Source organism: Trematomus bernacchii, unplaced genomic scaffold (genome assembly GCF_902827165.1).
Source record: "Trematomus bernacchii unplaced genomic scaffold, fTreBer1.1, whole genome shotgun sequence".
NCBI classification, from domain to species: domain Eukaryota; kingdom Metazoa; phylum Chordata; class Actinopteri; order Perciformes; family Nototheniidae; genus Trematomus; species Trematomus bernacchii.
Window position 1 is genome coordinate 3,071,194 of NW_022987910.1, and position 27,654 is coordinate 3,098,847.

The 27,654-nt window shown below is 40.5% G+C and overlaps 1 protein-coding gene across 1 annotated transcript; it reads left to right on the forward strand.

Moving 5' to 3' along the window:
• Positions 1–1,533: 1,533 nt before the first annotated feature.
• Positions 1,534–26,441, forward strand: mettl16 (methyltransferase like 16). Its single transcript, XM_034115330.1, has 10 exons — positions 1,534–1,704; positions 1,974–2,111; positions 10,588–10,775; positions 11,593–11,733; positions 12,784–12,899; positions 13,121–13,263; positions 16,065–16,134; positions 17,492–17,581; positions 23,261–23,434; positions 25,397–26,441. Exons 2-10 carry the CDS (start codon positions 1,984–1,986, stop codon positions 26,075–26,077), a joined length of 1,731 nt encoding a protein of 576 aa, XP_033971221.1. The 5' UTR covers positions 1,534–1,704; positions 1,974–1,983; the 3' UTR covers positions 26,078–26,441.
• The last annotated feature ends 1,213 nt before the right edge of the window (positions 26,442–27,654 follow it).

Below are 27,654 nucleotides of genomic sequence, written 5' to 3' on the forward strand. Positions count from 1 at the left end.
TGTTGTGTGATGCTATTTGAAGGAGGTTTACCTTCTCTTCTGTAAATGCAATGGGATTGTGGCAGACTAGGATGTCCCTAAGGATAAGCTCTCTCTTTCAGGGAATATAACTCATGTCTCCCTTCGATGTGTGCCCCCTTGAGGTTTTTTTTTTCTATAAGCGTTTTTCTCTGACCTAACTTCTGAGGCAAGGATTTTGGGTGGGGAATCAGCTCATTTTGTAGTACATTGGCATGACTAATGAAGATGCCAATATGTTAAATGTTCTAGCTGAAGCCAAAAATGGAGACGTGTCAGTACAATCTGGTTTAGCTTGAGAAATCAGCCTCCTTTTGTTGTTGATAATGACACTAGTCTCCTTAGGATCACGCTATGACATACCAGACCATAAAATGTAAATGTTTCCATTTCCTTGGTTTTACCCAAGGAAGGTGTTACATGAAAGGTCAGGACGATGTGTGTTCTGCTTCTTTTGTAAGAATCAGAGGAAAAAGCTACAACACAGCTGCTGCTGGTGTTGTAGGCAAGTGTTGAAGAAAATCCCCTTCTACCATCCGCAGGTCCAAAGCAATCCCTGTTGTGCTGTGGTCTGGTGTGAAGGACTGACAGACACCTTGTCTGCAGGTCGTCTGCTCACCTGTCCTCTGTTACCTGCCTGTGAAACAGCCGAGAGCTTCACAACAAGCTCCTCCAGGAGAGCTTGTGATGTTTTCACCACTAAGGTCTCACTCTTCACTCAGCAAACTGTTAACAATATACCTGGTTGTCATTATTGTTTGCGATATAATAAAATAATAAAATCTGCACATGTGTTGTCTGCTTATTCTTAGTTATTATACTGAAGGTGGAGTGTATTGCTGACAAAGTTGAGTTAAATGTAATGTCACCAGTATACACCATCAGCTCATTTGAAGTGGGGTATATATAGTTATGATTAAACTTAGAAAGAAGGATTCATTGCATTGTTTTTTCCCCAAAACTAAATGGTTCAAAAATAAACTTACATTCAACATACGTCTTCAAAATTGTCATGTTAAAGCAAGATACAATTAAAGCTTAATAATAAAATAACGGTTAAGAAAAAATAAATTATTTATAATTTATAAATATATTTAATGTTCTTTGAGATTTTTTTGAGTTCGAAGGTATGATAAGTATTTTTATGAAGAAATGTAAATAAAGAATTCCCAGTTAATCTGAAAAGTTGAAGTAGTGTTATAGTATTTGGAAAAAAAAATTACATATATTTTTTTGTGTAAGAGGTGAGTGACTACTTAATTATCCCTATGGTACAAATAAACAGTAAGATCAGATGTATAGGTAAATAAACAAATAATAGGATAACAAAATAACAAAATAAATTAACAAAACATGTAAGGTGTCAAGATAAATGATATAACATAACCGAATAACTTAAGTAACTGCATTTTTCTAAAGTTATTGCTAAGGTTGTATTGGAGCTTAATCTGGAGTTTATCACATTCACTTCACACACACGGGACGTTTGTTCATGGCGTCATGACGTAGTGAGGTGACGTCGCAAGCATCCCGGAAGAGAGGCACAGAAAAGTGAACATCGTTTGGACAACGTGAGTTTACAGAGCTGTGAGATCTTCTTCCACAGTCGTTTAGTCAAACAAAGTCACCACCAGTCTGAAAGTAATAACAGGCTCCAACACAACACGGATAATACCACAATAAAAGGTAGGCTGGCACAAATTATAGCTACACATTAGCTTAAATTATTAGCATGCTGCTTCAAACTAGCTCCGTTAGTTGAGTTGTTTCCCACATCTCAGTCAGGAAAGACACGTCTCCGTGTGTATATGTAACACCCTGTTTCAAAGGCAACCTTAATTAAATAACAAAGTTCTGTTTTTTCTCTTATCGGACTGATTTTATATTTACTTGGTGCCTGTTGTTGCTGTTAGTTCACCCTGGCTCATGTCATGTCTCTCTTCCCCGGAAATCAGAGCTTTCATCATGGCTTTGAATAAATCCATGCACCCCCGGAACCGCTACAAAGACAAACCTCCGGACTTCTCTTACCTGGCGTCCAAATACCCAGACTTCCAGCAGCACGTGCACACCAGCCTGGCAGGCAGACCTGTGTAAGTACCTGACACCAGAAGTACTCAGTCAGATGTGTAACTTAAAGGTCCCATGACATGGCCATTTCTACTGATAATAATTACATAATTACATAATTACATTGTTGAGGTCTACTAGAATAGATTTACATTGTGCAATTTTCCAAACTCACATTGGTTTTCTCATACAGCATCTCTGTATAGTATGTGTATTCACTGAATTTCACTCTCTGTTCTAAACGCCTTGTTGGAGCTCCTGCCCCCTCCCCTCGTTATGGGTAATGGCCCATTTCAGAATTGTGTATATATTGAGTAACTGGGTTAGCCTACTATTATGATTATTCATGTGTTTTTATCACAACTGATAAAGAACTAATTTCAAGAACGTTACATACTGCTGCTGGATATCTTAACCAAATATCTAAAAGTTTATTATGTAATGATTCGAGATTTTATATTAGCTAATAATCAAACCGTACAAAGTAACTAGTCACAAAAGCTGTAATTGAATGTAGTGGTGGAGTAAAAAGTACATTATTGGCTTCTAAAATAGTGGAGTAGAAGTATAAAGTAGCAGGGTTAGGCATAAACTGAGAATAAAATTGTAATTAAGTATTTTACTTGAGCAAATGTACTTTGTTACTATCCATCACTGAGACTGAGTGTGTGTGTTCAGTATTTTTAGTAGTGTGCAGTCTATCTTATTACACGTCATCCCTGACCTCAAATCTCTCACAATTATAATCAGTTGAATGTATGGTGAAGGTGGACAATGTCAAACAGCAGCTCTGTTTATTTACTTATGTGTTATTGCACACATAATGACTGTGTGTTTGTATTAGGTGTGTGTACACAGAAGTCGCTTTTACGTTCATTCTCTGGTTTAGGAGTCGGGTTTCGTTGTGGGAAAATGCATAAGGATACAATTATTTCATTTTTTAAACAGACTGTTGTGCCATAGACAAACACAATCCTCTTACAAGGGTCTGAAGTAGCTTTATGATCCCACTTGAAACTATTTAAAGTTTTTAAAGTATATTCATTATAAAAATAGGGAACATTTCCCTTTCACACTTCTGTATTACATTGAACAAACACTTCGGTCCAATTGGCACTGAAATTACAAAGCTTTGCTTAATCTATGAAACCGAAAATACTAAATACATACAAGAAATTAATACATAGAACTTGTGCCTTACCAAGCGAGGTTCAATTAGTTCCACATTGGCTATTTTTGAACATATATATATATATATATATATATATATATATATATATATATATATATATACCAAAGTATACCAAACAATGATTATTCTACCAAATGTGCATCAGCATGTTGGATGTATTTTTATTCACACACATTTATTGAAATTAAACTTTCATTATTATTATAGTTCTGGATTAAAATGTTCAACAATACCGTATGGCCGTATGCTCAGGTACTATTACTATTAGCCATCTTGTGTGTATATATATTGAAGCAGTGTTGTACAGAAACAGCTTTTCACCAGTATGGCAGAGCCCTGAGGATCCCGTTCAGCACGGATCATGCCCCAGCTGACTCTTTACTGCTCATTCAGCTCCTGCCAACAGCAGAAGAAAAAATGATTAATGGACCCCACATCATTTTTTTGTATTATTTTTTTCTCTCAATCCCCTGTTTGCTGCCCTTTTTTTCCATTAGAAAGACTGCAAGACAGTGACAGTTTGAAAAAACTCCTAATTTAAAAAATACGTTGGTGTGTCAATCAAAAGCTGCTCTGTTAGCTGCTTGTGTTTCACTACGTGCTGAAAGCAGAAGCCTGTGTGTGTGAGAGTGTGTGTGAGCATCCAGAAAGATGCTGCTGAGAGGTCATGAGGTAAGAAAGGCCAGGCAGGATGAAAAAGGAAGAAAATGTCTTATGTGATTAGATAGCTGTGTCTGTGAGAAACAAACAGGAAGTAGACCTGGTCTGGGTGGATGGATGAATCACATGTGTTTTTACGTCTCCTTGCAGGCGTTAGCTGAGGCCAGAGGCACTATGTTGATGTGTTGTTGTTAGTACGTCTGTTGGTCCGCGATTTCTCCTGAACGCCTGCAGGGGGGATGAACTGATTTAGATTTTGGGGCCAAAGGTCAATATGACCTCACATCCACCCTATTCTGGTGAATACCTTGAGGGACCTTCTTTACATTTGGAATAAAACGTCCTCTTCGAATCGAGGATGAACTTATTAGAATTTGGTGGTCAAATGTCAAAGTCGTCAAGTATGTCTTTGGACAAGTATTAATGCCTTTAGTATGACACATTCACGTTTAGCAGAGGCATACAACCTAGAGGTGGTAATTGTAGTTCCTTTTGTTAATATGTCCCAAAAATGTATCGACATATTTCTTTGCATGTTTTCTCATGTGATGGTAGACGTTTTTGATTGTGTTTAGCGCTTAAAGTACAGGTGTAAGTAAATAATGAATGATGCATTAAATCCAGGTGTGTTTCCTGCTGTTGTGTGTGTTCACCTGCTTACTGAGACATTCTTGATGTAATTAATTACATCAAGAATGCGCTTTACCTGCTGTGGCAAGATAACGTCTGCAGTTTATTACAATAACCAGAGATCACAGTCATCAGTTTTTCTCTGGTTATCAGAGGTGAATTTAGAGAGGAAAATGAATAAAGTCACATGTTGTGTTAATAATACCCTCGTGCAGAAATATAACGTTGTCATATTTAAAGTCAAATGCTAACTGAAGCTTTATTCAGACTGGATTTATTTCTCCAGGGGAGGTGATGCTAACATTACCAGCGCTGGTCAGTGTATTTAATCTCATCCAGAGCACCTATATGGAAACATTAATTAACACCTTCACCCCAGTAATAATTACAGATGAAATTACAAACTTCTTTTTTTATAAAACTTGCTGATGCTCTTGTATTAAAAAATCTGGTCCAGTGAGACATACTTGTATTTTAAAGTACATCTCTGAGGTTCCACATTTGAGGTGCTTGTCCATTTAATTCATTTTTAAATCAAGTCAGTATGAAATGGATAAAAAACATATTAAAAACCAAACTTTTGTTATCAGTACTGAAACTCGGGTACTATATCGCTAGTGTTAATCTAATTTATTTTGGTAAAAACACACCAAAATAGCATTTACGGTTAATCTTGGTGAAGCTCTATGTTTTTAGCTAGACATGTCAGCTTGTCATTTTATAAATAAGGTTTTATTTGTATTTTTTTATCTTCTCAATCGAAACATGTCTGTGAAAACAAAGCAGCTCTTAATGAATGTAAGCGCTGACAGTGATTGTCTGCTGCTCATCTGTCGGACTCTCCTCCCTTTTTGTTTTTTGTTTTATGAAACAGGTACCGCGTCTGCTCAGTGAGGAAATCACTTGTTATTGACTTTGTTATGCAGATGAATGTCGACATGATGTCACTGCAGCGAGTGTGAACATCTGTGTGTAAACGTGAACATGTTGGTGTGGGCCGATCCTTTGTGGTCGAGAGGAGGACAGTCAATCATCTTCTGGCGGGCCGAGCATGTGCATGTGTGGGCACGCTGTAAACTCCACTGCATGACCGTCTGTGACAGGTGTTAATTATCTGTCTGTCAGTGAGCTACGGACAGATGACAAACAATGGGCTCTGTAAGTCAATGCTGTAATTAAGACAATCAAGCATATAGGCAACTAGACGGGAGTTAGGTGTGTCATTTCTAAACAAATACATGGGAAATGACAAAGAAATTCAACATTGGTTAAAGCAGGTGGTTTGATCTACTTTAAATAAGCATTAGTCCATTTAGTGATGTGAGCATTAGTAGGTTTATTAAGTTGATTCACGGAAAATTAACAAACACTTTTGATTTATTCATCTTTGGAGTCAGTTATGAAGACTCATAGTCCACAGCAATGCTAGCATCTACGTAAATGCTAACTTGCTGATAAGAGCTGTTTTGAATTAGAATTATTTTTTTAATTCATATCAGATTTGGATTTTCATTGAAAAGATTTCACTATCCGTTCCTTTTTTCATATACACTGTCTCGCAATCAGAAAATTCTGCCGCCGGATATCTCCGTTGTTAGAGCTGGCGGCCAAAACTCAGCCCACAGGATGACATTTCCCGCTGAACCCTTCAGGCAATGACTTCCTCTCTATCTCGCCCTTTCAATGCTGCATCTCCAATAAAAGCAATCTCTGGCACAAACAAATCATAGTAAAAAATTAAATAATAATACTGAGTTTCAAAGATATGACCACAACGACATGACTAAAAGCATCCCCCGACTGTATTATACAAAATTAACTAACATTTTTAGTTGACTGAGGCGTCATCACCAAGCTAACATGTACAACTAAGGAATATTATTAGTTTTGCAGGTAGTTAGTCATAACTATAGTTTTGGACTAATTAAAATGTTGATATTGGTGGCACTATATTAAAATCAGTTGATCTCCAATGTTAGTACACCGACATCCCTGCAGCCATGCAGATACCATCCCTTGAAAAATGTTTATTGGCAGTCCGTCAGATGCATATTTATGCCCAGCATCTGAACATAAGTGCTGATTCTACCTTTTAAACACTTTTTCAGTACATTTCACGATAATCAGACTTCGCCTCAGATGCCAATTTGCTCTCTTTTCCCTCTGCATGAACGGATGTCCAGGCTTTGCGTCTCCCTTCGTCTGCTACCAGCTCCGGTTAGCCGTCTGCAAAAACTTGGCTCTTCTTCCCCATCAGCATGTCATTCCATCAGTGGAGGGATTAGTGTGGTTTTGTATTTCCCAATGAATTCATCTACTGGATTTTTAAGTATTTAAGCGGTGAGTTGGGGATGAGAGTAATCTTGGGGAGACACTCTCTCAATCCTCGGGGGAGATACGTCTCCCTTAATTTAGGGATCGTCAGTGGGGAGGACTGATAGCAGTTGGCTCAGACCAGCAGGAGAGGAAATATGGGGGGGATGATTGGATTTGAAGTTAGGAACATATCAAATAAAACTGGTTGTTGGTTTTAGTTTTTGGGGGAGCTAAGAAGGGGGGCTCAGATCAAGCAGTTAGAGGGGGGGGGGGATTAGGAGGCATGAATGGGTATTAAAAATGCAACAGCCTGGGTAACATTTAATTTGGTAGGCATATTTTTATGGGCTGAGAGACGATCCTCTGTGGATGGATTTTCACTTCCGTAATTATTGAAATGTTCAATTTTCACACCAGATCTGTGTTCAGAGATTTATTATTAATCATGTTCATGGCAATAAAGGAGAATGGATGAATAATTATGACCTCTTTTGCCTCATTTTAAAATTGATAAATGTAACACAACAATAATCAGCAGCACTGGAGAGAGAGTTATAACCAGGCAGATATGTTTTACTATCTGCTGAGAGATATTTAAAGTCAGTGTAGCTTTAAATTAATGTTGTGTTTTAAGTGATGAGCTCATTCCTGCTCTTGTGAGGACTTAAAAAAAAAAAAAAAAAAAACTGACACGGGAGAAGAAGTTACAGCCAATCAGCACAAAATGTTTCCGAGCACACAGTGAAGTAGATGCACCTGAAGGTCACCCCGCCGTGGACACAGATTGAAACAGTGTGTGTGTGTGTGTGTGTATGTGTGTGTGTGCTTTCATGCTGATCATGTAGAGTGGAGGTGAGAGCGAGCTGTTTGTCTCAGCAGTAACTCCTCTCCGGTCTCATGATATCATCCTCTTCAAAATGTCGTCCTCTCGGCACAAATTCATCACCTTCTTGTCACTCTGTTCACGTAAACTGGATTTTTGTGCTATAACTGAATCCTGATTTCTATCTTTAACCCCCCCTCACACATCTTATCAAAACAGTACCACATATTCAGTCTCATCACAACTTCTTCGTCCAATTTGTCCCACACGGTGTCCCGTCGGCCAGGTTATGACGTAGGCACGCAGCGCTGCAGCTACATCACAGGCGTAAATGGCGGGCACACTCACGCTGTCTGGCATCAGCCATTGCTCCAGCGTGGCCGGATTTGCGTTCTCCCCTCATCCTATCAGTAGGTGGGGTTGCCATGGAGACGTGGATTCGCAGTGCTGCTGATGGAAGTGATCGGCCTGCATTGCACACACACACACACACACACACACACACACACACACTACCACACTCATCAGGGGCTAAAAGTAGAGGGCTGGCCTGAGCAGCCTCGCTCTCTGAATATTGATCCTTATCTAATGATGCCTCAGAGGAGAAATAAAAAGGGCAGAATATCAGAGGGACGCCGCCTTTCATTTTGGGAAAGAGTGAGTGCTGAGCTAAGGAGGGAGAGTTGATACATCAGCATGATTTCTCCTCATCTCTGGCCATTTTTTAAAAGTGCAAATTTCTTCTCTGGTTCTTCTTTTGAAGACGTGTGGAGCATTCTTAAAGCCAGGTGTTTCCTCCTGGAGGTCACACTCCTCCAGCCGCTGATTAAACCGGACCATTAACTAATATGTTCATTAGTGAAGAGACACAGGGTAAGATTGATGTTGACTCTACAGGTAAATCGCTTCTCATTTATATCCGTCTCACACCTGGAGGGTGTTATCGCTCCTATGTGAAGAGGCAGAGTAAAGTCCTATCAGCTGTGAGGGAGTTTCTCCTCTTTCTCCAATCAGTGTGTTGCTGCATTCAAACGAAATTGGGCAGGTTGATGGCAAACTACATATCATGCCAGTAAACAGCAGCAGGAGAGTAAAATTAGGTGAGATCGGCAGAGAATACTGGCAACAGTAATGGTATTGCTGTCCAAAGTTTAAAGGAGCCCTTTTATCCCACAGTAACCTGAAGCAACACAGGACTGTTATCAGTCTATGGACTTTTGTTTTTATGTAATTGGATTCTGGTCATTAAATGTGCCTAGGAAGAGAGAGAAAAATGGAAATGGGAGGCCTTTCTGTGTTGTGAAGTATCACAAAAGAAGAGCTGAATACTGAGAGCACAACATTTCAGCTCTTTATGTGTAATTGATTTGTGAAGAGAAAGACAAAACAAAAACAGAGGTTGGCTTTTTCTTTAGATCTCAGAGTTATTTCTCCATCTCTACCAGCAGTATGTGTTTTTCTTTCCACTCACACCAAACTGGGGAGGTGCCAGATGCTGCCATCGCCAGGATGTGTCTAATTACATCTGCCAAGGTGTGAAGGCGCTCAGCGAAGCTTTAATTATACCTATTTCGCCCACTCGTTCTGTCTGCCGCACTCGTGCACGCCTGTGTGACAGCTGAAATCATTAAACATGTCGAGAGGAAATGAGTGGGACTGAGAACTGAGAGTAAGAAGTGTGAGGCCTCAGCAGCGTGGAAATGTGAATTTCATTGTCATTAGCAAGAGATTGTGGACGCCTGCTTATCTCCCTATTGTCCTTCATCTGCTTGCGTGTGTGTGTTTTTGTCTGTGTGTGTGTGTGTGCAATGCAAGTAATGGGGTTCAGTGCAGAGAGCTGCAGCAGGCTGGAGGGGCGCAGGGTTAATGAAGTGCAGTATTAAGAGCAGATTGGTAAATTACTGTCTGGCACCTCATTGAAAAAACAAGAGGATCAGCAATCCACTAAATTAAATCATCCTTAAAGGGGAAATATCATTTAATACTGCATGGGTTTTATTTGTGTTGCTATGGTCACTGTTCTTTCAGTAAAAATAACCTTCAGGTTCCCTTTAACAAGGAAAAACAGGTTAATTATTATTACCAAACCAAAAGAGTATCCAATCTCCAGGGCTGGAAATGTGTTAAACTCTCTATATACCACCTTGCTTTAAGAAATATAAACATGGCATTTATATTTATTTATTTGATTGACCCTTAATTCGAATTGGCATTCTTGAAATAAAATTAATCGTCAATTAAGATTCAGCCGTTTAATCCTACAGGTCCCAGAATACTGGGGACCGGAACAAACAAACGTAAATTTAAGATTAAACAAAGGCCTCCATCAATAATTGGCTTTTTTTCTACAATTGTGTGAGCAACCATGATGTGGTGTGTTAATCTGCACAGGGCATGAGTCTGTGAAAGTGAAAGCAGTTGGTTACCTCGCTGAGAAGCTGGAGGTGTGCAGCCTGTCTCACTAGCTGCTCCTGACATTTTCATTACTCAAAAAAGGCCGTAAAGGACCACACACACATTGCATATTTTCTGACTGCTTCAAAGTCAACTTGTGTTTTGCCAGGTATAAGTCTTTATGCTGTAGAAAATGTTCAGTTGCATTTGCAATAATTGAAGTAAGCATTTTGGTAATGTTGCTACAGACACCCAGTTGAAAATAGTTCCAATATTGAAAAATTACATTTCCAAGTAGCTGGACTAGAAATTATAACAAAACAGACTAGTAGTAGGCAAGTAGTTTAGATAATTTGAGTGACTACAATGCTATCATAACAAATAAATGAAGGGCCGAAACAAAACAAAAATACCCAGTTGGTTAATAAATCTAATGTTTCCTGTTACAGTGGGATTTAAATGCTCAGCCATGTTTCTTCTCCAGTGTGAACTTCAAAGAGCCGGAGGCGGTGCGAGCGCTGACCTGCACCCTGCTGAAGGAGGACTTTGGTTTGTCCATCGAGATTCCTCTGGAGCGCCTCATCCCCACCGTGCCCCTCCGCCTCAACTACATCCACTGGGTGGAGGACCTCATCGACGGCCAGAAGCAGCCGCGCAGAGGCATTGACATCGGTACCAGCACAACTCTTTGTGTCATTTTCTTCACATCTTTTAAAGTCTACTTAAATGGACAATATATTTGTTCAATTGCCAAACCTTACTAGCAAGGGTGCAGAACTGGAACATAGGAGAATGCTTTTTATTATACATTTAACATGCATCAAGCTAACAGCACAAGACAAAAGAGGTACTCAAGTAAAGGAAAGGAACAGTCTAGTAGCTCAGCCGTTGTGTGGAAAAAATGCAAAAAACATGTTGAGACTTCAGGATAATTAGCTATGAGACCCCTGCTCTTGTTTATTCTGGTTTCGGCTGACAGCGGCTCAGAGCGGCACACAAAATGTCAGTCGGTGCTTCCAGCTGGTTCACATGAGCCCACTGTTTCCAGTGATCCCAGCACTTAGCAGCTAAAATCCCAATCCACATGTCACAGCGTGTTTGCCGTTCTGTCTGTCAGAGAAAAAACTGTCTGTCGTTGCGTGTGTGTGTGTGTTTGTGTGCTCTTAAGGACCTCAGGGCACTGATTGGTGACCCTGAATCTTTCTGTAAGCAGATTGAAGCTGTCTGCTCTCTGATGGATCACCACTGGGCGTTTTCTTTACTAACTAGTGCCACTTTTATCTGAGCCTGCGCTGCCTCATGCAGCTGCTGTCGTCTTTGGATGATTTAATAACAGCTTCTGGAACTGACATTTATTGTCCATTATATTCCCTTTACCTTTTACTTTAAACAACTTATTTCCATATTGTTCAATTAAACTCATAACCATTTATCATCTTGATGAAGTCACACATCCTAAAGCTGCCAAACATATGTGTGTGTTCCTCAGGCACTGGTGCGTCCTGTATCTACCCCTTACTGGGAGCCACCATGAACGGCTGGTACTTTCTGGCCACAGAGGTGGACGACATCTGCTTTGACTACGCTATGAAAAACGTGGAGCAGAACAGCCTGTCTGACCTCATTAAAGGTAAATGTGGTTCACTCATCCTGAAAAACGGTCTCTCTCAAGACATTAAAGTGGCACATTTAAACCAAAAAGTCTTTCAGTGTAGTTTTTAATATTTTCTTAGATAATTATTCTTATAGAGTGTATGTAACTTTGGCTAAACTTTCCCCAATTTGGCTAAAATAACACTACATGGGATTATGTTGAATGTGAAAATGTAGAGTAACATAATAATAAGCACAAAAAAAGAGGCGTGTCTGCAAAATCTATTTTAAAGGGGACCTATCATGCAAAATGCACTTTTGTACGTCTTTTATACATGAATATGTGTCCCCGGTGTGTCAGGGAACTCACCAAGTGTCAGAAAACACAACCCTCTCTCTTTTCCTCCATACCCAAATCTCTAAAAACAGGGCTGCAACGGAGCTGATACAGATTTGAAATTGTTCTGACGTCAGAAACAGGGAGCTCCGCCTACTGTATATGGGCAACTCTCCACCTATCAGGGGAATGGGGGGTTGGGCCACGGCGATGGCCATTGCCGCTCGAAAGCGCTGGAGACGCTGTAGTACATATGCCAGGCCTGTAAGTGGCGCTGTAGTCTGCCACAAAAGCAGCGAAGAAGACTTCTCACAGAATCAGCCCTTGCAAAAACAGGGCTGGAAAAGAGCAAATAGAGCGAAATGAGGTATGGCTAAAATGCATGATCTGTTTGGTATTTTGAAAAAAAAACTTCACAGACATGTTTTATATAGGTATGGCCCTACAATATATTATTCAAATATAGCATGATAGGTCCACTTTAAGTTTGCTAACATTAGCCACCAAACACTACTGGTTATAACAAACCAAGGAATGTTTTGCAGCTGTTGTTTTTAATTGCACACTGTCTCTTAGTATGATAAAAGGCCACCGTAGACTGATTACCTAATTTCTATCAATTTAATTTTGTGTGGAACAGCCTGAATTTGTACGTTGTTTAGACTTGTTTCTCCAAATTGCTGTCACGATTAGCTAAAACATTACATGTAGCTAACCTAACGTACCTCATCTGTGTTTACCCTTTCCTAGTGGTCAAAGTCCCTCAGAAGACTTTACTGATGGACGCCTTGAAAGAAGAGACAGAAATAGTGTACGACTTCTGCATGTGCAACCCTCCTTTTTTTGCCAATCAGCTTGAAGCAAAGGTGAGTTTCTCCCTACCTACATTCTGGCTTAAACGGCTCTTGCAGCCCAAAACCCAGGGACATTAACAACTACTGACTCAAAGATGGCTTCAAGTCACAGTGGCACGAAATTGGAAAAGCTGCTCATGATAGTAAACACTGTTCTGTGTTTGTTGACATGATAGTAACAGTCCCTAATAGGATTCTATGTTAATCTCTGTCTGTCTTGCTGCTCTCTCCAGGGGGTAAACTCCAGGAACTCACGGCGACCTCCTCCCAGTTCAGTGAACACAGGCGGGGTGACGGAGATCATGGCGGAGGGCGGGGAATTGGAGTTTGTCAAGAGGATCATTCATGACAGCCTGCAGCTAAAGAAACGCTTGCGGTGAGACAAAGAGTCTGACTGTGACCTGCAGACAAACAGGAGATGCAGGTGTTTTTGTTGTGTGTACAAAGCAAATGTAAACCAGATTCATTGATCTGAATCACACACAGGGACTGCAAGAATTCAGGGTTACACATATCTGAAGTGGCAGATGGATGAACAAGAGTGCTGCAGTTCGGTTCTCTTTGAAGAGCTTTGAGAGGTTTAAATGGCCGCTGAGAGCCCCAGTGAAGGGGAGACTCTAAGAGGTGACATTTGCAGATGGGTCGCTGCACATTAATGGAGCTGTCACCCACACTTGTTTTAATGATCCTGGCACAAGCAGCCCCTGTGCTGTATCCGGGAGCCCACAGGGAACAGCTGTGTTTGGGTGGGAGAGTCTCCAGCGCCGTCACTCCACCCCCCCCCCCCCCCCCCCTGTATACAGGGCTGTCACCGGGGCAGCAGAGTGAGACACGGATACAGGGAGCTGCAGAGTGGGGCTATTAAAACTGATTAGACATGCCTCACCTGCTATGCCTCGTACAGGGGAGCATTGCAAGTAAGTGTGTGTGTGTGTGTGTGTGTGTGTGTGTGTGTCACTGGAACCCTGAGCTCCCTCAGAGGGAGCGCTCTTACTGGTTGCCTGCTGCTCTGTGGATCTGCGTTAGTCATGTAGTGTAGACAGGAAGTGGAACCTGTCATATTTAACATCTTTGAGGCTCGGGTCGAACCAACCGAAGCCGTTTGTCACTCCCAAATACATGCTGGGACACCAGAGCCACCCTGTGTCCATGGAAACTCTACCAGCTCTAGCAATTGGTCCTCTGAGACGCTCTCAGTGTCACCCCGCCCTGCCCTTCCCTCCCTCTTATTTCCACTGAAGTGTAATTACTGTCAGTTAGGGCCAAGCCACCTTAATTCCCAGACCGAGACACACTTCCAAAAACCCCGGTTAGAAATGAGGTAATACTCCTCATTTATCATGCCATTGATATGAAAATTACCATCTGTGCTCATAAGAGTGTAATCATACATGCTTCAACATGTGAATAGAGAACATGGATGCCGACGCAGCTGCACACACTCTGGAGGAGGGGAGCCAGGGCTGCTCTAGGTATCCCCCCCCCCCCCTACTGTGTCGAAAATTGGGGAACATCTGTGAATATTAGAGCTGTTCAATATTTCATTGTGTCAACCCAGGCTGACATGTTGCTCTCCTCCCCTTTACCCCCTTTGGGGCATATTCATAACCCCCCTAAACTGAATACAAATCATCGCCCTTTCTCTCCATCAGTAACGAGTCAAAACTGTTTTTTCATCTGCAGTCGTTTAGTGAGACTGTCATTTTGTGACTTAAAGGGGACCTATCATGCAAAATGCACTTTTGTACGTCTTTTACACATGAATATGTGTCCCCGGTGTTCCAGGGAACTCACCAAGTGTCAGAAAACACAACCCTCTCTATTTTCCTCCATACCCAAATCTCTAAAAAAGGGGCTGCAACGGATCTGATAAAAACTGATCCAGATTTGAACACTGTCCTGACGTCAGGACGGTGGCGCTACGGCTATTGGGCCAACTCCACCAATCAGGAGGAGACAGCCACGGACATTGCCGTTCGAAAGCGCTGGAGACGCTGTAGTACATATGCCAGGCCTGTAGATGGTGCTGTTCTCACTGAATCTGCCCTTGCTAAAACAGATCTAAAAAATGTCAAATTGAGCAAAATGAGGCATGGCTAAAATGCATGATCTGTTTGGTATTTTGAAAAAAAAAAAGTATAAATATGCCTTATATAGGTATATATATATATATATATATATATATATATATATATATATCCTACACTATATTATTCAAATATAGCATGATACGTCCACTTTAAAGAATCACTTTAAAGAATTAAGGAATAAATATAGGACTGTTAAGGAATATGGCTGTTTACAAGGGCTTGGTTTTGAACACAAGTCAGTGACTGAAACTGAGACTTGGCTTGAAAGATGATTATAAAAATGGTTGGTAATTAGTTTATCAATTATTTTTATTATCAACTTATTATTGAAAAGAAAATGCGTTTACTTCAAAATTATGCAGAGAAGGCTGTAGTACATTAATTGAGAGAAGAGGCTTGTTCTCCCCACAAGCAATGTTGTGGCCTGAAAGGTGAAAACACGTGCAATAAAATAACTTGTTGCTGCTCAGAAAAGCTTTTTGCTGTGGTCGCCCGTTTGTAAGTGACTCAGATGAATTTTATGAAAAATGGTAAACTCAGGGCTTCTATCGTCCACATTTTGTTGGTGATTTTAGTGAATAGATCAAACACACCGATTAAAGTTAACAAAACAATGATTAACACCCCTGAGTTTATATGGATATCTTTTTACTTTACGTAATCACAACTATTGTGAATTTTATGTTTTTTTCTCTAAGCTGTGGCGATTAAATAAAAAGAGATAATGAGGTTTAAATAATACCTAATAAAACTCAACAAACCCTGACATGGTTTGTGTTTCCTTTCAATTTGACTTCCTGATGTGCTTATCTCTCCTCCATCTCCCCGGCTGGACTCTTATTGATCAGACCAACCCATCCTCTTTATTGCACAGCAGAGATTATTGATCAGGCTTCCACCGAGGGACGACTTCAAATGAGCTTTTTCTCCACTGTGGCCCGTACACAAACATACGAATATTTTTCCCGTCTCATGTTTTACTTTTGCGTTTGTGTTGCTCTTCTGGCTCGTTTGATCTCTGCTTTGTAGTTCATGCCCGAAATCTCAGCGTCACACAGCTGGTTAATGTGGATTCTTCTTTCTGCAGGTGGTACAGCTGCATGTTGGGGAAGAAATGTAGCTTGGCACCTTTGAAAGAAGAGCTGAGGAAACAAGGGGTGAGTATCAACACACAAATAAATCAGCATCCTCTGAAGTCAATGCTCGTGCAGGAAGGTGCCCCGTCTGTGCTGGTTTGATAATGTCTCGTTAAAACAATCTTAGCCTTGCCTCTCGAACCACAACACTCTTCTGGGACTTTCTATTGACGTAAGAAACAGACGGCCATCACCATCAGAGCAGCAGAAATCCAGATAAATAAAACACATCAGCTCTTTCCAATATGCTTAGTGAGCACGGTCACAAATGAGCCCCGAAGGAGTGGATTTCTAAGCTCTGCATGACTGAATCACACGGCTCTCTGTAGATAACATGAATTAGCGTCATTAGCCCAGCTAATAGCCCAGCACATGACTCCTGACTGCTGCAGGCCGTGAGTCCTGTGCCAGTCACTCCCCTCACATGCTCAATAAAAGAAAAAGCTCCACCTGCCATCCCTCAAAGCTCCTCGAGAGGTTCTCATCAGAGTGAGTGCAGCGTTGGCTGGCGGCCAGAGAGGAGACTGACTCTTTTTAAAAGTGTGTGTAAACAGAAACCCGGCCTAGTTAATATGCTAATGCTTTTATCACCCATTACCCCTCTTCTCTCCAGTGTCTCCTCATCTATCTCTGTGTTTTTTAATTTAGCAAATGTCTCAAATACAGAGCTCTTTGACCTCTGACCTTTTATCACAGTGACCTTCCTCCTCATATGTACTTATTCAGCCCTGAGAGACACCTAAAGTGCTCTGTTAGCAGAAGGGTTTTCACACCACAAGAGTGAGTGTTTTTCACATCATGGGTCTTTATTTTCTCACCCACTATAAGAGAAGTGCTCATCAAACCGTAACTCACGGCACGAAGAAATGCATTTAAGGAGTGAAGAGTCAAAGAGTCACAGTCTCTGTCTGCTGTAAATCATCTAGTTATGTAAAATATGTTATCACAAACTATACTAATCATAATTTCAAAATTCAACCAAATAATTCATTTTTGCTGTTTTATAAATCTAATAAAGTTTGATATTTGTATGTATCATTTCCTAATGAAATCATTAAAAGTATTTTTTTCATGCCACTAAAAACACCTTGATTTGCAAGTTCTATTTTTGGCTTTATAATATATTATTAAATGACTTGGAATACCATGACACAGCCAGAAATAACAGCACAACCAGAAAATAACATAGATTTATCGGTCGATTCATTTATCCGTTTGTTTGCGCTAATTTCCATAATATTCTATATTTGGCTCATTACATTGCAAACCTGCTTACTGTTGATTAGACTGTTTGTGCATCGTGAAATCATCATAATCATCACCTCCGTGCAGCTGGAGTTGTTGTGCTAATCATACCTCTATCCTCTTTTGTTCTCAGGTACCCAAAGTAACACACACAGAGTTCTGCCAGGGCCGGACGATGCGATGGGCGCTGGCCTGGAGCTTCTATGATGATGTGATTGTTCCGGTAAGTCTGAGCAGATTTTATTTCTCTGTGTGCTCTTGAAGGACTCGAGCCTCATTGCAAAAATCTAGACTTAACAGAATGTTTTGTGTCACTTTGGGCGGATAAATTGATCATACCAAGAAATAGGGAGCAGCTGAAATTGCCTCTTGTGTCTTTTCTTACGACTTTTTGATGAAAAACGAGAGAATTAGGTGAAGGAAGGATGTTAAGGAGAAATCCTGCTAAGAAAACGGTGGTGCTTAGAGGATCTGACTGTAGTTACACTAGGTTACATATTTTTAGTAAAGCAACTTTTTAAAAAGACGAAAATATTATATTCCTATATTTATATTTAAGTGAGTAAATAACTCAATGTTGATCAATGGATGTAAAGATTTCTGTACATCACACCTCCAAAAAGGATGTTTACAATTTATCCAGTGCACAGTTGAACAGCAATGTCAGACATTATTGACGGTGAAATGTCACGTTCAGGGAACTGTGGGAGGACATTGTGTCCTTTCACTTGGTAACGTATAGTCCTGTGTGTCCTATCCCATAGGAGATAAGAAGGGAAACATGTAATCTCCCTTCCTGAGCATTTAGAGAATTCGACTAGCTCTTATCATGGCTGCTATTTCCGATCACTCTTCTCAGTCAGGAACTTTCCTAAGCTAAAAACACTGTTTGACCACAAATGACTTGCATATGGTACCATAAGTAAAATGTTCATGTTGGTAATGTTTTAGTCATTTTGTTTCTTGAACTGGATATTTCCAAAACCCCAAAGCCGCCTCCCCAATTCTCCACCACCTCCATCCTCTCGCCCTCCAGCTCCGATCCATTAGTAGCACTTACTCCTTCCTCCTCCTCTGGGGAGATCTTTATGTGATTTTAACATGCTGTATCCAGGCAACAGTTGCCAGGGCAGGACTGTGTGCGTGTTTCATTGTTTTGTCTGGACAGTGAGAGAGTTGCAGGGGCAGTAAAGTAGCCACACTGGCTAAATCACTAATAATGACCTTGGTGTGACGACAGATGAAGATAAAGGAAGGTGGAGGCGGTCAGCTCTCTGTCGCAGAGACGGTGTTGTTTCCTCTCTGTTTTGGCCTTTCAGCATAAAAGCAGTTGAGCAGAATGATTGGCCTACATTACTTCCCCCTCCTCCTCCTCCACTTTGACGCACATCCACTGTCATTTACACCCGAGAGTGGCCAGCATCATCACAGAGCATACCCCTCGAGCACGTGTGTGTGTGTGTGTGCGCGCTCTGTGTGTGTGTGTGCATGCTTACATGACAGACGTTCGGCATGTGTAATTCCTTGCATGGTTGACTACCCTAAACCCTGCATGCGTGTGTTCCTATAGACGGCTGGTATATATATGTACGTGCATGGGGGTGCTCATTAATGTTACATATAGACTTCAACATATGGGACATGCATGCAGACGTGACCTACTTTAGGCTCTTATTACCAGGTCAGGCAGCAAACTATTATCAACACAATGACTTTATATCCATCTTCTCTCCCTCCCTGTTGTCTGGTTTGTTTGAACTTTAATCAAACACACGGGTTACATATAGCCTTCTACAGGTGACGCTTCAAGTGAAACTCTGCCAAAATAACTATCAGTTACTTGAAATTTGCATCAAGGAAGTCGTTTTCAAAACAGTCCTTTACCCATCAGTGTGTTAACAAGTCTTGGGATGTACCACTGCATATAGAGTTGTTTAAAGCCGTTTGTGGCTCCAGGAACTGTGTGAAGCCTGAAGTGCGCCAGTTAGCATTGTAGACTAGAGTTGTGTGAAATGTTAACATTTGCAGTAAAATAGATTTCCGTCTTGATTCAGACTAGGGAGCCTCCAGGTTTCTATTATTGTTGCATTACCATCATAAAATATTTGGAGGTGTAAGTTTGAAAGTGATGATACCTTACCTCTGTAGCCTGCTGAAGGCTGCATTAGCCACTACTAGCATAACATACAAAGTCTGAACTGTCAGTGGTACTGATGCATTTTGGGTAATAATATAATTGTGTTTTTTTTTAACATGTATTAAAACCAGTTCCTTGACAGTGAGTCTCACACAACATGGAACACATGAAATATAAAACTGTTATATATATATATTAAGCAATATAAAATAGTCATAGTGTTTAAATGAGGAAGATGTGGTTCTTCTGCTGCATCGATTGTTGATGTTTAGATTGTACTATAGTGTCCATTGTGAGTTTGACACTATTATAGGACTTCAATGCTGAATCTATGTAATACTCTTCAATCAGTATCCCATTATAGCTTATATGCTAGTATCTGTCTCTTTTTGTATAGCCTCCCCAGTATTTTGTCCAAGAAGACATTAAGTCTGTAGCAGCCCCAGTAAACCAAAGTATTGTTTAACAATACATCGTGTGGGGGAAACTTCTGTGTAGCAATGCAGTGGGAGTCACCGACTCAGGAAGGAGACACGGGATAGAGCTGGAGCTTTGATGTCAAACACTGATGGGTTTATTCAGAGTATCGGCCGGAGGATTCACATCACAAGTCACGAGTCAACTCTGAAGAGCCTCTCTCTATGCTAGACCTTTTAACTGGTTCACAGAGAGTAATCAACATCTCTGAAGGAGTAGACTAAACAGCTGGGAACACTGAACCACTTGCGTCCGACACTTATGGCCTCAAAGATTTCACACCTTAGAGTCCACAAACACCGATAAAGAAGTGCCTCAGCGTTCTCACAACAATTACCATTCGTGCCAGACAAGTTGACCGGTCACAAACTGGTAACAACAACACATATGGCACCAATGCCTTTCCTTAAAGGAGATAACAGACGTCAGAGTAGATCATAAAACGTCACAGAGCAAAAGGTTAGATATCTAGAAGAATTATTCCTTAACAACTCGTATTTGTTCAGTACTAGCTTTTTGATGTGTTGGTTGTGAAGAAATTCAACATTGAATTCTGCTTTTTAAAGGAGGAATAATATAATATATTCTCATTGCCAAGAGGGAAAGATGCAGATAATGCTGATAATATTAATTGGACTGAAGGAAAACAAGATGCAGATAAAGAAATCCAGCAGAAACAGACAAAGGGGTGGAGGCTGTGGATAGGGAGATTAGAGCACATGGAGGAAGAAAAGAGGGAGGCAGCCAGGCTTTATCAGAGCCCTGAGGCGATGGTGCTCATACAGGCCTCTGGCAAGAGTAAGGTCCAGAGGTCAGGGGTCCAGGTGGGGGGGTTTGGGACTTGACAAAACAGAAATGGGGATTGGGAGATGACCGGTGATCAGAGTATGATTTACAATGTATGCCTGAAGGTGAAATCTGCAGCATTTATTGTGTTTGTGTGTGTGTGTGTTTGTGGATGTGTGTTTGTGCTCCCCATCATGATGGATGATTGAATGACATTATATCCGGAGAGAAGAGCTCTTATTGAACTTGAAGGCTTTTACTGTGGCTAGTTTTCGAAATAGGCTTTTGTTGTGAGGTTATTGTGAGGTCATTTATACATATCGTGTGTGTGTGTGTGTGAGAGGGAGAGCATGCAGTGAGGGGAGAGTGTGTAAGTGGGATTAATAATGGAGTGAAGGAGCGGAATCAGAAGAGGATGTCATTCAGTGGAGAGGGGTTCATGTGAAATTGTACAAATGTGGCTTTCATGCTCTTTGTCTGTGAGTCTATCCTTGTATCTATCCCTGTTGAGTGTGTGTGTGTGTTAGTGCAAGCATCTGTGTCAAGGATGCTGTATACAACAGACAGGTTTGGCTTGATGGATTTTTATTGATTTTCTCTCCTTGTACAAAGAGCTGCAGGGCTTACAGAGCGTGGAGACAAAAGGGAAAAGAAACGTCTTTGAGAGACATAAGAAATGAAAGAAGCTCAAACAAACAGCAAGACAATGCAGAGATCATTGTCAAGCCATCAATTCATAAATATGTCCATCTCTTCTAACATGCATCTATCATGACTGTCATTATAACAAAAACAATCTGTATATGATCAAGTTTGAAAAACCTTTGACAGGTAGTGAAGACTTATATATTTATTTTAAATAAAAATCAAATGTAGGAATGTGAATGTATTTTTTCTTTTTACTTTTTATATAAAAACATGTTATTCTTTTATTCTAGTACATAGTACAATAACAAGGTGCTGCAAAGTCTTGTTATGCTCTAAAATGAAGGAGTAATAAAAGTTGCCTCAGTAGAGTGCAGCAGTGTGAAGGTCACAGTCTGCTCCTTCCCCCGGCTGTTTGTAGGTCAGTCGGCCATGCTGTCTGCTCCGTCACAGTGCAGTGTGGCTGCAGACCCCCGCTGCCACCCCACTTTAAACCAGCCTGCAGTGACTCGCCAGTGCGGCGTTGACTTATTTTACTGCAGTGGACGTGAAGGGGACGTTCCCCTGCAGAGCGTCTGTTGTGTTCAGACACGCTTTGGTAATGTCCTCCACCGCCATCACAGCGTGACATGAGGGGATTAGAAATAAGGAATGATTTTTAGTTCACAGTCGGCACAGTAGGAGTGTGTGATTCGAGCGCCATCTTGTGGCGTCTGACACAAATCCATCTTCTGTTGGACCACAGGTTCTGTTTGAGCTTTACAGTTCAGAGTATTAAGTGATGAGCCCTGTTTTTAATTTCAAAACAGACAGTTAACAAGGTTCTCTTTGAGAAATTAAAACGGTAAATAATTACAAAATAATGTTTTTGGTACACTGTACTGCCAAGCAAGAGTGGATAGAAACTGCAAGATGAATGTGTATAAACACAACAAAAAGCACAGTGTGTGTTTTAATAGTGACCGCCCCAGCAAAACTATAAAATCAATAAGCGCTGCAACAATGTCTCAACCAATCCTTCCATCGATTGACGGAAAAATAATAGCCAACTAGTTCGATAATCTATTAATGATGAGTATTATTTCCTGCAAATGCTGAAAATGTAGCATTCACCTTTTTAAATCTGGAGATTTGAATCCTGCTTTTGTTTGTCTAACTGAATATCTTAGGTTACTTTTGTCTCTTCCAATATGTTTTGCTTTGATAAAAGATGTGACACAACCTGTACACTGGCACTGGACGTAGTTAATTTAGGTCGATTATCATTGAAGGAGCACTAGCCTGTGACGTGAAATGTCTGAAAATGAAAATGACCACAAAACAGACTGTGGGCTGAGTTTCTCATGGAACAAGTCCCGTGGCCCAAAATGTAACTTGGAAACACAAAAGAGAAGGTTAAAAAACATAACACAGTTAATAAAATGAAAAATAGTATTTATGAGATGAATGAAATGGGAAATTAGACAAATATAAGCACACAGTTTGGCAAGAACAACATAAAAAGAGCTCTAAATATGTGTATGCTAAGAGAGCAGGACATCTGTGATATGTCATCTTCAGAAACACTGTATTGCTGTTTTCTTTGGCTTTTTTCAATTGTAATTTTCACTACCTGCTTTATCAATAATACATGTTTTCCTACATATATTTAGAAATATCCTATTGTTGCAAAATAATCGTTTTGAGCATGGTACCACAGATATCGTTGGCATTGTTGACTTCACCCACACATCTCTATAAGACTGTACCTTTTGATAGTTTTAACTTGTCTTACTTATATTTTGTTTTACAGACCAATAACACTGTGTGGCTGACTGTTTATTAATGTTCTCCTGATGTCTCTCCCTTTTACCTCAGTCTCCTCCCAGTAAGAAGCGTAAACTGGAGAAGGCGAAGAAGCCGCTTTCCTTCGTACTGCCTAAGGCGGGACTGAAGGAGCTGCAGGCCAAAGCCAAGGCTTTAGGCGGCGCTGCCCGCGGCCCGGTGGACAGCATCGGTGCTCTGCTGGAGAAAACACTCTCTGACCTGAGGGTAAGCTTCAGAGCTGCACTAACACTAAATAGCTGAACGTTACAGAACTGAACCACAGATAGAAGAGTTCAACCTAGAGGGTAACATCTGTACTTTTCAACCTGTACCACATTTCTACATGTTTTTGTGCATAAATGAGATTTCATTACGATACCTCTTCTAGATCCAGACTTGTTAAGACACACTGACAAACAGACCATATCTAGCAAAAGCTCCTTTTTTTAGATTGTTGTCAGACACATAAATCGATGTCCCCATTAGTCAATTAGACATAACACATGGGAAATAGGGTCCATGTTGATAATATCAAAGTTACCATCCAATTTAAGTTTAGCTTTCACCCTTTCTAAAGGTTTAGACCTGATGGACTTTACTATTGCTAATAAATATTCTCTGTAGAGTTCTCCGTGCTCTTTTCACTCCATGTAATGTTAAACAGAGGTACGTTTTCCTTAACCACAACGTCCTTGCTTGTATTTCGCACTTAAATGCTTTTTAGTTATCCAATGAGAGGGGAACAGCAATGGGGTCTGTCATCACCCCAAATTTAAATTAGGATGGAACAGGTAATATTTAACAATATAATGTTCATTTGGTAACAAAAATTATGGTTTTTTAAACACAGGAATCCCGCTGAAAACAGACAATATAATTGCAAGAAAGCATTGTTAGTTGACACCATGGAATTAAGGTTTCTCTTATTTTTTTAATATATATTTGTTCCATATTTGATTTCTCTTTCAAACCAGAGAAACTGTAAAGACTAACGCATTGTTTTTGGATGAGTTTCATTTAGTTTATGTTTGAATGAGATTCTCTTTATGCATTAGTGTTTTTTTGCAGTGTTCAGCTAATGGTCACACTTTTCAAGCAATTGATAAGTTCAATCAGAGTTCCCGTTAGCCGGTAATTACCGGACTATGACCGGTAATTACCGGACTATGACCGGTAAAATATGCTGAAGACCGGCAAATCTAAATCTCTCCGGTCAAAATGTCCGGTCAAAATAATTTCCCTTTAGCGCAATACTGCATCAGTTGCGCCACTTATGTGACAGACAAAAGAGTATGTGACAGACAAAAGAGTATGTGACAGACAAAAGAGTATGTGACAGACAAAAGAATATGTGACAGACAAGAATAGTATGTGACAGACAAAAGAGTATGTGACAGACAAGAATAGTCAATTCTAATGTCTAACACTTAATGTGGAGAAAGAGATGTCCTGTATGGGTTGATTGTGCGTTGATCTGTTGGTAATGCCTCGGGGTTCCGGTGGGCATGTAAACAAATGCATAATGCTGCGCTATACTTTGTGGCCTCACCCGTTTGCATAGCGACGCTTATTGTTTAGGTGTCTTTTAATAAGTAGGTAGTCATATCATTAGCTAGATCTGATCGATATGGACATAAACGCGAGTAAAGTCTAATCTGACGGGAGAGAGAGATCAGCTGCTGCTGACGAGTCGACACGCAGCTCTGCATGATCACCTGCAGCGATGAGCGGAACAAAACACACACTTCAGGTTAGAATATCACACGTAGCTATTTTAATTACCTCTCAAACTACCTAAACTAGTTATAGATACGTTTAGTTTGACTGTCGGGTCACTCATTACTGGATCCGCGAGCTGCATGATACTGGCGGGCTGTCAGGAGAGGGAGAGAGCACTTCGTTTATTATTCCTGTGTTATTGTAAATTACTGTACACTTTTGAATAGTTAATTAATCTACTATAATTAGTTTGTTTAATATCGAATCATATCAATTTGTTTTAAAGCTCAATAAATAACAAAGAAGACCTTTGACCGGCACTTTTCTAATTTTGTCCGGAATATTTCAACTTTAACGGACATTTTGACCGGCAAATAATTATTCTAACGGGAACTCTGAGTTCAATACATTTCTACATCTCCACTAAATATTACCATTACTCAGATTGTCTTCTGTGTGGCTCTGCAGGTGATACACAAACGAGTCCCATGCAGTAAGCAGGAGCAGAGTCTCCTCCTCACAGCTGTGGAGAACACCTGGATCCACTCACGAGAGAAGAGACGTGAGGGCTCGCGTCAGCTGCGAGAGCTTCCCCGTGCTCCTCACCGCGCTGCAACCAGCTCTGCAACCAGCTCTGCAACCAGCTCTGCAACCAGCTCTCAGACCCCTCTGACCACAGCTGCTCCTGCAACAAACCCCGCATTTCAAAACCAGTCCTCTAAAAACAGCACCACCCAGGGGGAAGGTGCTCAAAACAAAGCTGGGTCTGCACAGGAGCCAGAGAGGGTAGAGAATGGCTCCTCTTTAAAGGAGACAAGTCAAGATGTGAAGCTCAATCCAACTGCAGAACAGAAAGACGTGTTGGAGGATGTATCAGGTGAAGACATGGAGTTGTCTACCTGCTCAGAGACGGGGCAGGAAGCAGGCCCAAAGGAAGCACCGGTCCCAGCGCAGGAACCGCCCTCTAAGCGACCCAAGAGCCCCGCCGCCCCCGAACACTTCCTGTTTAAATGTCAGCTGAACGTGATGATGGAGGAGTGCGACGTGGTGATCGAGATGCACTGGGTCGAGGGTCAGAGCAGAGACCTGATGAACCAACTGTGCACATACCTGAAGAACACCCTTTTAAGGTGTATTGCGAAGCCGTAAATGAGCAGAAATATTTTTTTAATTGGATTATTGAATTCCTTTAGTTTGTTCCAAAGATAATCCACATTATCTTATGCTTTGTACTAGGTCAGTTTACCTTGTAAGACAAACTGTTTATTGGTGTTTTGAGTTATAATATGTCTAAACATTTGCAATAAATGTGACTTTTTTTTTTAAACAAGGTTTTTTAGTTTTACTTTATAAGAACTAATGACAATGACCAACTTCGTGCCCCTAACCATTACCCTTCCCAATAGCCAAATAACAAGGTTTTACACTTACACAACCAAAAAGACATAGATGGCATAAATTACATGTAATTATTATGTTATGATGCAGTACATTTAAATGGCCAATAGAGGACAGTGTGTTTGTTTCTTTTATTATGTTTTGTATTAAGATGAAACCCTTTAATTTTCTTTTTTTTTTAATAGCTTCATGGATCCCAATGTGTCTTAACATTAGGCATGTTTTAATGTACATACAGCCTGTTTAATTCAGGATGTTCCTGGAGCCGCTGAGTTCTTCCTGCTCCGGGAACCTTTAGTATTGTGGTTCACTATTATTACTCTACTGTAGGCCCCATACTTCCTGACCCCATCTGAATAACAGGAAAAGACAGCTAAATATCGAGGGTCATGTGTATGCATGTGCACATTCACTTTGTGTTGCAAGCAAAAACCCAGTTCCTACTTGTACAACATGTCCCCGGTATACCAGGACTCTGACTCCACCGGCCTCTGTGTGTCAATAGTCTTGCTATTTTTGGGCCATTTCGGGCTGATGTAATTAGATTACTTAAATAATTAAATCAACCTGTAATGAAATGATAATTGATTCATCTTTTAGGAAAATAATCAAAGTAAATTGCCAAACAATTGCTGGCTCTGCCCCTCAGATGTGAGTATGATGCTTTGGTTTTGAAATATTGGCTGGGTTTTGATGCAAGAGTCCATACAGTATCATATATCTACTGGTCTATATTTTTCTAACCCCTAACCAAGTAATCAAATTGGTTAAGAATGTAACAATTTAATTGTGAAGTTATAGTTATAGCGTCAATATCAGGTGGAGGAGAATATACTTAATGTTTCTTTAGTAAAAGTAGCAATACCACAGTATAGACAAGTGAACATCCTGCATTCAAAATATAAAGTAAAAGTACAAAAGTGTGCTTCAAAATATACCTGAGTACCAAAAGTACTTGTTAGGCAGAATGTCCCAGTGCAAAAGTATCTAGTGCACTTTTTTGTCAATGAATGAATGAGGACTAGTTGAATGTTTAATAGAAGAAACAGATGAAAATTGCCATGTTTAATGGTGTTGCGCAACAGCGACAACTTAAACTGTTTTTATGTGTTTTTACCCTTAGCTGGGCTGGTTTGGCATCTTTTTCACGTATGTTCAATCTATCATGATTTAAAGCCTGGCCGCGGCAAAGGTGCAGCACTTGTCTCCATGTGTGCAGACTTTGTGTTTCTTAACGCTGATTGGCTGCTGAACAATTCATCAATGAGATGTAGATGTGCTGCAGTCATGGTAACTAGTAAATTACGGAGGCGGACATTTCGTGACGG